This window comes from Ictalurus punctatus, chromosome 9 (genome assembly GCF_001660625.3).
Source record: "Ictalurus punctatus breed USDA103 chromosome 9, Coco_2.0, whole genome shotgun sequence".
In the NCBI taxonomy this organism is placed as follows: domain Eukaryota; kingdom Metazoa; phylum Chordata; class Actinopteri; order Siluriformes; family Ictaluridae; genus Ictalurus; species Ictalurus punctatus.
In genome coordinates, this window is record NC_030424.2 from 16,370,005 (window position 1) to 16,382,275 (window position 12,271).

Sequence of the window (12,271 nt, forward strand, 5' to 3'; positions counted from 1 at the left end):
TTTGCGACACGTTTAATCAGTGGACGGTTTCAGATGAATAAAAGCACAATGTCTGTAGCCAAAAGGTGCCTGGATTTCCTGAATCAAACAGTAGTAAAACGCTTTACGCTACGGGCCATTTTCTTGAGGCGATTGCGTAAATCCACACTCCACCGGGTTTAGAGCAGCATTCGGCACTTCATGGCCTTTTAATCAGAGGGAAGGCACACGCAATCGCCCTTGTCAGTTTACACATTTGTCATGAGGACCTAAAGGGAAACGAGGTTATATTATCAAAGCCTAAATACTCGCCTGAGGCATGGGAACACACTGAAATTCAGCGATTAAAGCAAGAAAAATGATCAACCTCATTACAGGCTTCACACTTCCCTCCAGCGTCCTGACTGCATGCAGGCTGAGATTTACTTTTTAATCAAATATATGAAGGTCTTTCCCTGCCTCACAATGGTAGTCCCAAAATATGTGCAGAATCGATGTGATTTTTTAATTATTGTGTTGTTGCGAGAAATTAATTAGTGAGCATCCTCCCCTTTTATGCTGTTTGTTCTCTTTGTGCCGCACTTTATTCACGTCGATGCCGAATTATTTCCACTAATATGCCTATAGCTATTCCCTGCAAAATGAACCTTAGTAGGCCTATTATTTATTGCATCCACAAGCTGGGCATTGCATTTAGGAAATCCAGCTGATTTATTTGAGTTACCAATATAAAGACCATACTAATTTTTACTTGACTAAAATTCTAACCCTGAGTTGCACTGGTGAAATTTTGTGAATGGCTAAAAGCAAGTTTGTACATAAATTGCATTTATTACTAAGCAAGCAATGTTCGCTTATATTGAACTCGCTTCCTTTTTTGTCTTGGCCTGTTGTCTTGTGGACTGTTGAAGTAGTTTACAATTTGGTGCCAAACGATTAAGAAGATTTGTTTGCATTATGGCTACAAGAAAGTGATACCGTTCGGACTGATATCTCTCTCTCTCTCTCTCTCTCTCTCTCTCTCTCTCTCTCTCTCTCTCTCTCTCTCTCTCGCTCGCTCTCTCTCTCTCTCTCTCTCTCACACACACACACAAGGAAAGAATTCAGTATCAAGTATTTTCAATTCTGTAGTAATGTTTATCAACAGTTTTTATTATTTTTTAATAACAGCACAAGCACATTGTTCATAATATTAATAAAATAATAGCACTTAATAATAATAATAGTAGTAGTAGTAACAATAAAACCAATACTACTAGTAGTAGTTATAATAATAATAATAATAATTATTATTATTATTATTATTATTATTATTATTATTATTGTTGTTGTTGTTGTTCTTGTTGTTGTTGTATTATATTATATTACTGTATGTTATTGTTTTTGTAAAAGAAGTGTAAAACATATAGTCTCCTGTGGGTGAATGTGTATATACAGTATACATACACTTTTACTTTCTTTTCTTTTTCTGTTCTGTTTCTTTTCTATTGTTCACTTGTGTTTGTTTGGAGAACAGCAGAGCAGTGTATAGAGAGCGGTAGCGATGTACACATTGTTCAAAGCACTCATCAGGATTTACACAAGTCGAACAAGTCAGCTAAATTGCGGGATGCTTTGCGGGAGTGTGTTCCCAGAGCTATACCTGTAAATGTAAACAGGTAAACACGAGGCATGGCTCTTGAAGTGAAGTATGGCCACTTAGCCTGTGCACATTTACTTCTACTTGCCGAACTCCTCCTCGCTTGAGTTGTTCAAATAAGTGAGTGGCCGCACCCCGCGCACGAGCGCTGCTGCCGTCATCCGTTAGAGCGCGCAGTGTACGTGACGCAAGACTGATTTTTGCTGTTAGAGTCATAAATGCATCTTATATTTTGCATACAATTCATACCGGGCAAATCTAATAAAATCATAAAAGGATGATTTACTCGACTAAAAACAGCAGCGTTCTATAGGCCTAAGTGTTTGAGCCTGTGAAGTTTATTGTGAACTAGGTTATTTTCTGAGCATGAGCTTCTTTTCATACTAAGCACGGTGCGTGTGTATGCCTGTGTGGCTTTATTCCGGCGACAGTGCTGAGAGTGACCTTGCGAAAGCGCTTAGTGTTCGACTTTGCTCCAGGCCCGGCCAGTTCAATGCAGCCATTGTCCTGCATATGTCACTGCATGATTAATTCCAAGCAAAACTCTGGTGAAGCATTTACATTTCAGGTAACTGATTGTAGGACAGAATAGACTAGAAAAAAGTATGCATATTGGAGCATGTACTGGGAGATTTCAAATAAATATTTATTATTATTATTATTATTATTATTATTATTATTATTATTATTATTATATTTACCAACCGTGCGTTTATATACTTATTTACACACACACGCACACACACACACACACACACACACACACACACACACACACAGAGAGAGAGAGAGAGAGAGAGAGAGAGAGAGAGAGAGAGAGAGAGTGAAATTGGGGACTTTCTTTAATATTGCGAAGGGGCTCAGAAATGAATGAAGAGATAGTTCACTGAATGCAGTTGAATGCCATGACAACTAGGAACAACCTCAGATTTATTCCAAACAGTTAGAATGTATTGTACACGGGCGTCAATCATCTATTATTTTGGCCCTTAAATAAATGCAAAAACTGCGATCAGACAAAGGCTTCCAACAGGAGCCGGACATTTGTCTACATTTCCTCCATTGTCTGCAGCTTAGCAATCGGTTTGTATTTGTGTTTGCCCGGGTTCGACCACCCAGGATGAGCAGAGAACTGGCTCAAAACGTGCAACATTGTCACCCACATCACATACGAGATAGGAGGCACACAAGCAAAAAAGAAAAGAGAGACGGGAGGGGTAAAGACCGAGAGGAAAAGACACTGATCAACAATAATGCTTTGCTTTTCTGTAAGCTAGGGAAACGAAAAGAACCAATAAGAGTGAAGCCTAATAAAGGGGAGCGAAAGAAAGAGGAATAATTTGCCTGATCTGTGTTTGCATTGAGCAAAATGCAAAGAGGGGAAAAAAAGAAAAAGAAAAACACCTTAATATTTCAACATTAAATATGCTTTTTGATTGCTGTGGAGAGACTTTAGATTGATAAGAATTCGGAATCATTTTATTGAGATAATGACTCACTAATGATTGTGTTATCATCTCTAACACGGTAATCAATCACTGGCAACAGCAATATTAATATTAATATCATCAACAACAACAACAACAACAACAACAACAATAATAATAATAATAATAATAATAATAATAATAATAATAATAATAAATTCTAAGTGTTTTTATTGCAATGGTATTTGATGACTTAATCACGTCTAGTGAAAGCTCTTCATCTTAATCCTGAACTGAAATATTGACCTAGAAGTTTTACATAAATTACCCTTTTTGCCAGCTGATGCGATCTCAAATAGTTTGATTATTGAAATAAACGCCAATATATGTGCAGGAAAGAGGGTAAAAATAAACCTTTATTGTTCAATGGTTCTGATTTATATATATATATATATATATATATATATATATATATATATATATATATATATATATATATATATATATATATATATATGAATTTTTTTGCTCAAACTTTTTTTTTCACGGACGCTTTGCTAAAACGCGCTTTCAAGTTGCTCTGCGCCGCGTATAAAGCTACTTGGAGGTCCTTTGTATGTAAATAGGGTGTAAAAAGGCCCTCCCCATCTTTGTAATTAATTGACACGTTATACCACTCATCATGTTGTGAAGCACCAATGGTATAGGCTCGGATCTCCCCAAAACCCACAATTTCACATCGGCAAACACTGTCTTCATCCACTTGACTCCCAAGACCCGCCCACACGTGGCCAACCTTTTGCGTTTTTAATGCTTTTTCACTGCAGGTTCATGTGTTTGAGACCAACCTTATATGGACTGATCAGTCCGGTAATGGCTTATTTCCCCCTAACACCCAGCCGTAGCGCGATATCCATGAAGCAGCGATAGCTCTTCACTCTCTGTGGCGCTCTTCCTGGACTTACAGAACTGATTCCTCCGCTACTTTTTTCAAGCAATGCTTATCGACCGAGTCCCATGAGTCGCCTTCACTGTGCTTCGTGCTGATTCTCTGCATTGATTCTCTGCGTTCACCAAACCTTGCTTGTGCATTTGTGATTCTTTCCCTTTAAACAGCGGATTGCCAAAGTGGTGCAGCAACTTTCCGGCATTAACTGCATCCGCCGTCCCAGAACATGTCGTTGACCAACACAAAGACGGGTTTTTCGGTGAAGGACATTTTGGACCTCCCTGACACAAACGATGAGGAAGGATCTATCACTGGCACTGAGGAGGATACGGAGGGCTCGGAGTCGACTAAAACACCTGGAGTGCTGGTGCAAAGCCCGATAGAGAATGTCCAAAACCTGCCTTTAAAGAACCCTTTTTACGATAACACTGACAATCCATACACCAGGTGGCTTGCAACTACCGACACCATTCAATACTCATGTAAGTACCGCTCAAGAACCCCAACTTAATTTCCTGCGCCAGCTTTAAAAGCCATTTTTTTGACTCCAGCCATATTTAATTAAAGTTTTAAATTGTATAACATATAGTGTCAGATTTTTCATAAAATAGCTAGAAGCCCTTTATTTTGTCTGCCCATCTTTATTGATGCACTTGTCTTAAGGCGTCACGCTACTGTTAAAAGTGCTGCTAACCGGCTTTAATTTGTAGACATACTGCATGTAGCCCATATTTCTGTAGAGTCGCAATGCTGAATAAAAAAAGCAGATTACTTTGATACAATTACTTTGCATCTGTTTGTATTTTGTTAATGAACAAGTGTTCAAGACTATATCTATCTGCATAATGATTCAGATAATGATCCGTATAGTCAGACCATATAATAGTTTTGATTTTAGCAATAGATTTTGCGCAAGAAAGTGAAATCTCTGCTACTGCAAACTATTGCTATTGCTAGCTATTCCTCTGGGGCTGTGGGAGAGTTGGAATTAAATCGTCTCTGTGTGTGTGTGTGTGTGTGTGTGTGTGTGTGTGTGTGTGTGTGTGTGTGTGTGTGTGTAGTTTTCAAATATTTTCTGAAATGTTGAGCAAAGGGATACATGTTCATTTCGTGATTAAATACCACAAATGGTTATACTGACTCTTGATTTTTCTATGCAGTGCACGGTCTATCTGCAACCTCTCAGGACTCGTCCGCTAAATCTCCTGAGCCGTCAGCAGACGAGTCACCCGACAACGACAAGGAAACTTCGAGCAGCGGCAGCGACTCCGGTAAGAAGCGCAAGCGGCGAGTTCTGTTCTCCAAAGCGCAGACGTATGAGCTGGAACGACGTTTCCGACAGCAGCGCTACCTCTCAGCCCCCGAGCGGGAGCACCTGGCCAGCCTGATCCGTCTCACGCCTACTCAAGTGAAGATCTGGTTTCAGAACCATCGCTACAAGATGAAGCGAGCCCGTGCGGAGAAAGGTATGGAAGTGAGCCACCTTCCTTCCCCGCGGCGCGTGGCCGTGCCCGTGTTAGTCAGGGACGGCAAACCGTGCCACGCGCTAAAAACTCAGGACCTGGCGGCCACGTTTCAGGCGGGCATCCCGTTCTCTGCCTACAGCGCTCAGTCTCTGCAGCACATGCAGTATAATGCGCATTACAGCGCCGCCGCCACGCCGCACTTCCCCACGGCGCACTTGGTGCAAACGCAACAGTGGACCTGGTGAAGCCGTAGTGACTTTTTTTGTTTTGCCAGGGCTGCGTTTCAAAGACCTCGTTAGAGAGTTTTTTATTCTCCAACGAAAATAAAGAAAAGACTGATTTTCGCAGCTCGACCCATTCTCGCCGTTTCATTTTCGGGGCTGATGTGTGCGCCGTGTTTACATTTGTTTTCGTTCAGAAAACCGGGTCCAGCCCTTTCTCCCAGATCCGAGAATGTTGAAGCTCTTGTGAAATTTTGTAAAAATATTATTGTGTGTTGTAGAAATGTTTTCCTTTTTGTCCCTCGTGTTACAAGCACGTACAAGACCACTTTATAATTATAGAAAATTTTATTTCTAGCTTTTACGATGGACCGAATATATTTATGGCCATGAATAAAACATTGGCAACTTTTAGCTTATTTTATTTGGTTTCATTTTTTTCGTTGTAAATATCTGTGTTAAGTGTATGCAATGCAGATATATTTGGGCGCTCACCTAGTTATGAAGACATAGATATATTCCCTGGAAGGTGGGAAAAAAATGGAACAGCAGTTATCGATAAATATCTCTATAAAATGTTGACAGTCGTTGCAAAGAGCGTTGATGAAAAAATAGGCTACCCCAATTTTTTTTTTATAAGACTTTTAATAAAAATCCTGTGTTTCAGAAATTTCGCTTTGGATTGCGTTTGGTTTTTGACGGAAGAACGGACTGGATACATTGCATATTATTTTAGTTTCATCATGATTTTCGTAGAGGGACTCCTTCATGAACGAAAAAAGAGCGCACGTGCGCTTTTTATGGAATGTTTTCATGAGTCTTTTATAGAAAGACTACTTTCGAACAAAGTCGCATGGGTATGTACAAATTTGTTCCGCTCTGTTTTCATAAAGGGCATTAATTGCCTCCATTTTCTGAATTTATATGTATGGTCACTTCATCAATAAGAAGGCTAAAGTCACTTGTGAAATGGGGTAAAAATCCACTTACTTAATATAAGTGGGCTTCAGCCGTTAAGCAGCCATTCATCCGCTAGCTCTCTTCTGTTCTGTGCGGTACTCAACTCGAGCTCTGAAATGGCAGATTTACAAGAAAAATAAATCATGCTTGAGTTACTTTCTTCTGTTACTCTGCTTTTGCCTTTAAAGCATTATATTGAGGCTTGCTTGTGCTGTTGGCTAATTAAGTATAAGTAATGTTGCATGTTTGATATACTCTATATCTAATATTAAATCCATATGACTGCATAAGGTAAATCTTTGTGACTGTTTCCAACACAGAAAAAAATGCGTTTAAATTAGCTTTTCGATAGCCTCAGAGAGCGTAATAATATACTGCCCAGAAAGAAAGAAAGAAAGAAGGAGAGATATCCGTAGAAGTCTTTCCCCACACGGAGGCTTATCGTCTAGTTCAATGTCTGAAGTAGCTATCATATCCAATAGAAAAATCTTACTTGGCTTGTTTTCCCCGCAAATAACAACAGATGTTAGAGCGACCCCACTATCATTAAACAAACTAGTGGATTGACACACGGTGCTAATTATTTACAGAAGTCCGTGTCATGGGACCAGGGCCTTTTCCCCTAACGAAGGGATTCTGAGGGCACCAAGTTTTATTGCGCGCTAAATCGACAGACTTGTTGATATAGCATTCGTTTTGATCTAAATAAAACCTAAACGCGTCGTGAAATATTTAAGAGGCCAAACTTTACTAATAATTGAGTGATATTTTAATATGTTGTCTCATTTGTTTTAAGACTATGCCCTGCACATAATTCTTTAAAAACTGTGTGCAGTGCAATTGTTTTTGCCTAAATTACAAAATAGGCTACGGTTAACAAATTATTCAAGCGTTAACAAATTCAGACAAATATATTAGGATTGCATGTATTTTATTTGATTTTTTGTTTGTTTGTTTGTTTGTTTGTTTGTTAATTTATTGGTTTGCTTAGGTTTGATCATTTTAGAAATCGAAATTCGTGGAAAAATGCATGCACGAATTTATAGTCCTTTTTATAGTCCATTTTACTTGGTTAACTTTTTTTTTTAAAATATAGTAAGTATAGTCTATCACATTAAAATCCTTGCCCAGAACGATCCGTTAGTGCGTAAAATATTGCTAGAGCCAGACGTGCTGATCTAATAGTCGACAGAGTGACCCAAAGTGACAGAGTAGTCTATCGTTACACAATATACTGTACACGACAGAAAAAGCGTACAAAGGCATGGGGTCGGCTGTTATGGATGTTAGAGGCGTGCATTTTAACAGGGGGAGTGTATTCTTTGTTGGTGTGTGTGTGTGTGTGTGTGTGTGTGTGTGTGTGTGTGTGTGTGTGTGTGTGTGTGTGTGTGTGTGTGTCTCGGAGTTTCTTGGTACTATTCAGTCCCTTTATGTCGGGCAGTGCATCCCGAATCGGGGAGATACATCCTTGTTTCTTTTTTTGTGAGCCTGTCTGTTGGTGCCATTGTGGTCCTTGTTGTACACGTTCTCTTCCATATGGACAGCTGGGCCCACGAGAGGAGAAATGGATCCTTCACAAAACCCAAATTGTGCCCGGCTTTCAAACACAGCATTGTTGTCTCTCAAAGAAAAACGAATTAAAAATTCGTGCTATATCTATTCGGTAAAGAGGCAAAGCCATTCACATATAACAGGGAGTCCTTCTTCCTTGATATAGCGCTGCTAACAACAGTTCTCTCATTCCCTTTAGCCTCTCCGGCCTCTCCTCTGCCTGGTGAAAGAGGACGATTATTGTCTGTCCTGCAAAGTCTTGGGTGATACTCCTGCAAAACTATTTGACACCAAGCTTAATGCGTTTTTATATTCTGCCTTTAGTCTCGCAATGTCACTGGTGTTTTCTGAACTTTTTACCACTATGGAATGATTTTTTTTGCATGTCGATGAGAATGTACATTTAAATATTATGCCTAATTTTACATCTTATTGACCAAGTCCATGGCAGAGGAAGATTTTCGATAATATAGAAAAGTGCGATTACAAAGTGGCAAAATAAATTTGGCTACTAAAAAAGCCAGTTTATCAGAAGCTACTAGCAAGTGTTAGTTACGCGTTCAGATTGCACGGATATTTATTTATTTATAATGTTTAACTTATTTTAAAATTGTTTTAAAATGGGAAGGTCACTACCAAAACAAATGTCTATTAAAAGATCGTGACGTCTGTATTTATTTTTAATTAAAGAAAATTATCTTAAAACCCTTTTGTATTTAACACGACTGAAATGGTCTACTGAATTTTTTATTTATTTATTTATTTTTTGTGGTTATAAAATGATAGAGTGATTTGTGTCAAATCAACATTACCCATAAGTACCCATCATGCAGCGCACATCCACATCAGACCACTGTGATGGAAAAATAATCCAACTCCGTGTCATCGCTTTAGAAACACTGTATTTATCTGAAATTGGTTTCAGTTACAGAGTCTTAGAGAAACTTTGTAACAAAAAGGAAAAAAGACAAACAATCGACAATATGACCACGCACTACCTAACCCATGGATAATACAATTTCATGCCTCAAAAATGGATTTTTTTTCTTCAGGAAATGAGTTCATTGGATCTCGGTAATCGCGAGCGTTTGATCGGCAACATAAATCATTTTTATCGCGCACATCTCCAAATAACGAGCGTTCTCAGTGCCATAATAAGAGGGACTTTTATTTAAAGGAAGTAATCTACTATTTTATTGCCTCTCCGAAGATCCAGATTACACTGACCCCACAGCCACAAACCAGATATTGAACAGTTTCATACACAGGATAATAAAGATGGCCATGTGGAGAACCACGAGATGGCGACAGAGTCCTTCACAAGGAAACCTCTTACTCAAGCGCCTCATTACAGTCTGTCATCCAGTCCAGCTCGTTGTGTTACATAGATTAAACACTATAAATCGTTTTCGGTGTGTTTTAAAACGGTACTATTACAGTTTGACAGTGAATGATTCTTTACAGGTTAAAAGCAATCCAGCCCACAGTGATTGCGTTCTCACTGATCACTGACCTTAAATGTGGGAGAAACAGCAAGCAACGCGTAGAGCAGAAGCGGTGACGTGCCACAGAGAGGCGCAATTGGCTCGCGAAAGCTCAAACCTGTACCATGTCCAAACACTTTTCTTGGACTTAAAGGTGGCTTCAGTTTCCACATGTTCTCACAACCACATTTTGTAAGACATATATCAATCATGAATGGCAAATAAACTTCATATGGGTTCGTACACTCTCAGGATAAAAGGGGTATTAAATTGTATAATTTCTTATCGCTGTGGTTATAAATCATTATAACACCTTCTTTAACTTTAGTAGCCTGTATGTAGAAAGCTGCATATAGTCAGGGGCGTAACATGGCCTGGGCCTGGGATTAGTGTTTTGATTTAGCCCTGAATAATTCTTCACGTGAGCGGTTTGTAGCAGATAAGCAAAAGAAGACGGCAGTGTTGTAATTTTTTATCTTCAGAGAATTGCAAGACAAATCATACAGGGTTTACAGAAATATAGCCTACATGGAAATACTCGTGTCTTATTGGTTGACAGCTCTCAATCCTGCTCAAAGCCAGTTCACACAGTCAATTCAATTCAATTCAATTCAATTTTATTTGTATAGCGCTTTTTACAATAGACATTGTCTCAAAGCAGCTTTACAGAAATATCACCATGGTATACAGATATTAAAGGTGCGAGTTTATCCCAACTGAGCAAGCCACTGAGTGGCGTCGGTGGCAAGGAAAAACTCCCTAAGATGTTTTAAGAGGAAGAAACCTTGAGAGGAACCTGACTCAGAAGGGAACCCATCCTCATCTGGGTAACAACAGATAGTGTGAAAAAGTTCATTATGGATTTATATGAAGTCTGTATGGCGTTAAGAGCAGCCGTAGTCCCAGCAATCTGGAATTAGAGAAGATTTGAGCTCCATCTTCTCTCAGTTAGTGTGAGAGAAAAAAATGGATATAGGTCGATTTTTTTTAACCAGTAAAGGGGTTGAGACTAAAACACTAACATCCTCTCATTCTGAGGCAGGAAAACAAGGTGTGTAAATGTCTATACCTGATATGAGCAGAACATAAGGACAGCTAATGTACTCTGCATGGCACTGTAGCAGCAAAACCCATACAACAATAGCTTTGTTGTTTCTCCCGTTGGCTAGCAACACCAAACTGGCAGTCAAAAAGTTTTATATTTTATCGGTCTGATAACACCTGAGGCAAGCTTTATGACAAATCCAACTTTTTACACTACATTCATTTTAAAGGTATAAAAGATAACTGCAGCACCCCAGCGACAAGGAAAGAAACTATTTAATAGGCCTACTCTTTTCTGAGAGTGGAGTTGTTTTCCCAACCTCGTTTGTAGATTAGAAAGAAAAACTGCTCCGCTCCTTAGACTGTGGAAGGATGTATGTTATCGGTCATATCATTTAAAACACTGACCATTTAAAGGTGATGTTTTTAAATCCCACAGAATAGGCTATTTGAGGATTTATTTATTTATTTACTTACTTACTTACTTACTTACTTACTTATAAGTAAATAAGTAAGTAAGTAAGTAAGTATATTTACTTATTTACTTACTTACTTACTTACTTGGCATACTCATTTACTTAGGGCTATTTATTTATTTGTTTGTTTGTTTGTTTGTTTGTTTGTTTAGCATGCTTTGCTCACGTCATAGTCCTACTAAATAAACACGTCTGGCTATGGTGCAAAACTGAATTGTGCCATGTCATACATTTCCTCAAATTATGGAAAGTTAATGCTCATTATGATATTGTGTTAAGCAAGGTGGCGCTCTTGTCACACTAATGATTTTAAACGTAGCCTTTTAAAAATAAATGAATAACTAACTAACTAACTAAATAAATAAATAAATAAATAAATATTATTTTGAAAATTAGGCCAAACTCTGACTTCATAATGTCAGTGGGATATTATGTATTTTTTTTCTTTATGTGTTTATTCGGGTTCTGGTTGCACTTTCACTCTTAAAATAAAGTTTTCAGTTAGAACCAAAAAAAGGTCTCAAGTTCTTTAGAAATCGTTCTTCAGAGTAATAGCCCAAGGAACCAGGTTAACATAAGTTCTCTTAAAAAAACAAAACAAAACAAACCCTTAGTTTAACCTTACCAAAGTAAGGTTGTTAAGAGTTATGATTCCAGGAGAACCTTTTCCAGTCCCACAAAGAAATTTATAGGGTTCACTTAAATACACTGCTGTGAAGAAATTGTACTTAGATTAAACTTCTTTAATCTCCAAAGAAACATATAGCTCAACTCAAGAACCTTTTATGATGAGAAATAGTTCTTGACAAGAAGAAGGGTCTTTGCAGAACCTCTAGTGCTGTAAAGAACAATTGAAGAACCTTTATTTTTAAGAGTTTGGCCTGCTCAGTGTATTCTCCTGACCTGTACAAGTAATATCCACCTCCAACATAATAACCAATAACCAATTACACCAGGTTTCCAGATCAAGCAGAGAAAAATAGAAAGTTTATAAAGTTGTAATTCTGAATGCTTTGGAGGAGCTATTAGTTTTACTATACATGTTATTAGTGTTTGTATTGGGGAAATATTGATA

The 12,271-nt window shown here is 38.3% G+C and overlaps 1 protein-coding gene across 3 annotated transcripts in view; it reads left to right on the forward strand.

The window, feature by feature from the left end:
• nkx2.2a (NK2 homeobox 2a) overlaps positions 1–7,553 on the forward strand; it is a 48,442-nt gene extending 40,889 nt beyond the window's left edge. For 2 of the 3 annotated variants that reach the window (XM_017476837.3, XM_053682808.1), the window contains 2 exons: positions 4,162–4,476; positions 5,155–7,552. In XM_017476837.3, the coding sequence (XP_017332326.1) occupies positions 4,221–4,476; positions 5,155–5,705 (807 nt within the window). In that variant the 5' untranslated portion in view covers positions 4,162–4,220 and the 3' untranslated portion in view covers positions 5,706–7,552. Of the gene's footprint in view, positions 1–4,161; positions 4,477–5,154 lie in introns of those variants that run through there. The other variant, XM_053682809.1, reaches the window with a different exon arrangement.
• Positions 7,554–12,271: the final 4,718 nt, after the last annotated feature.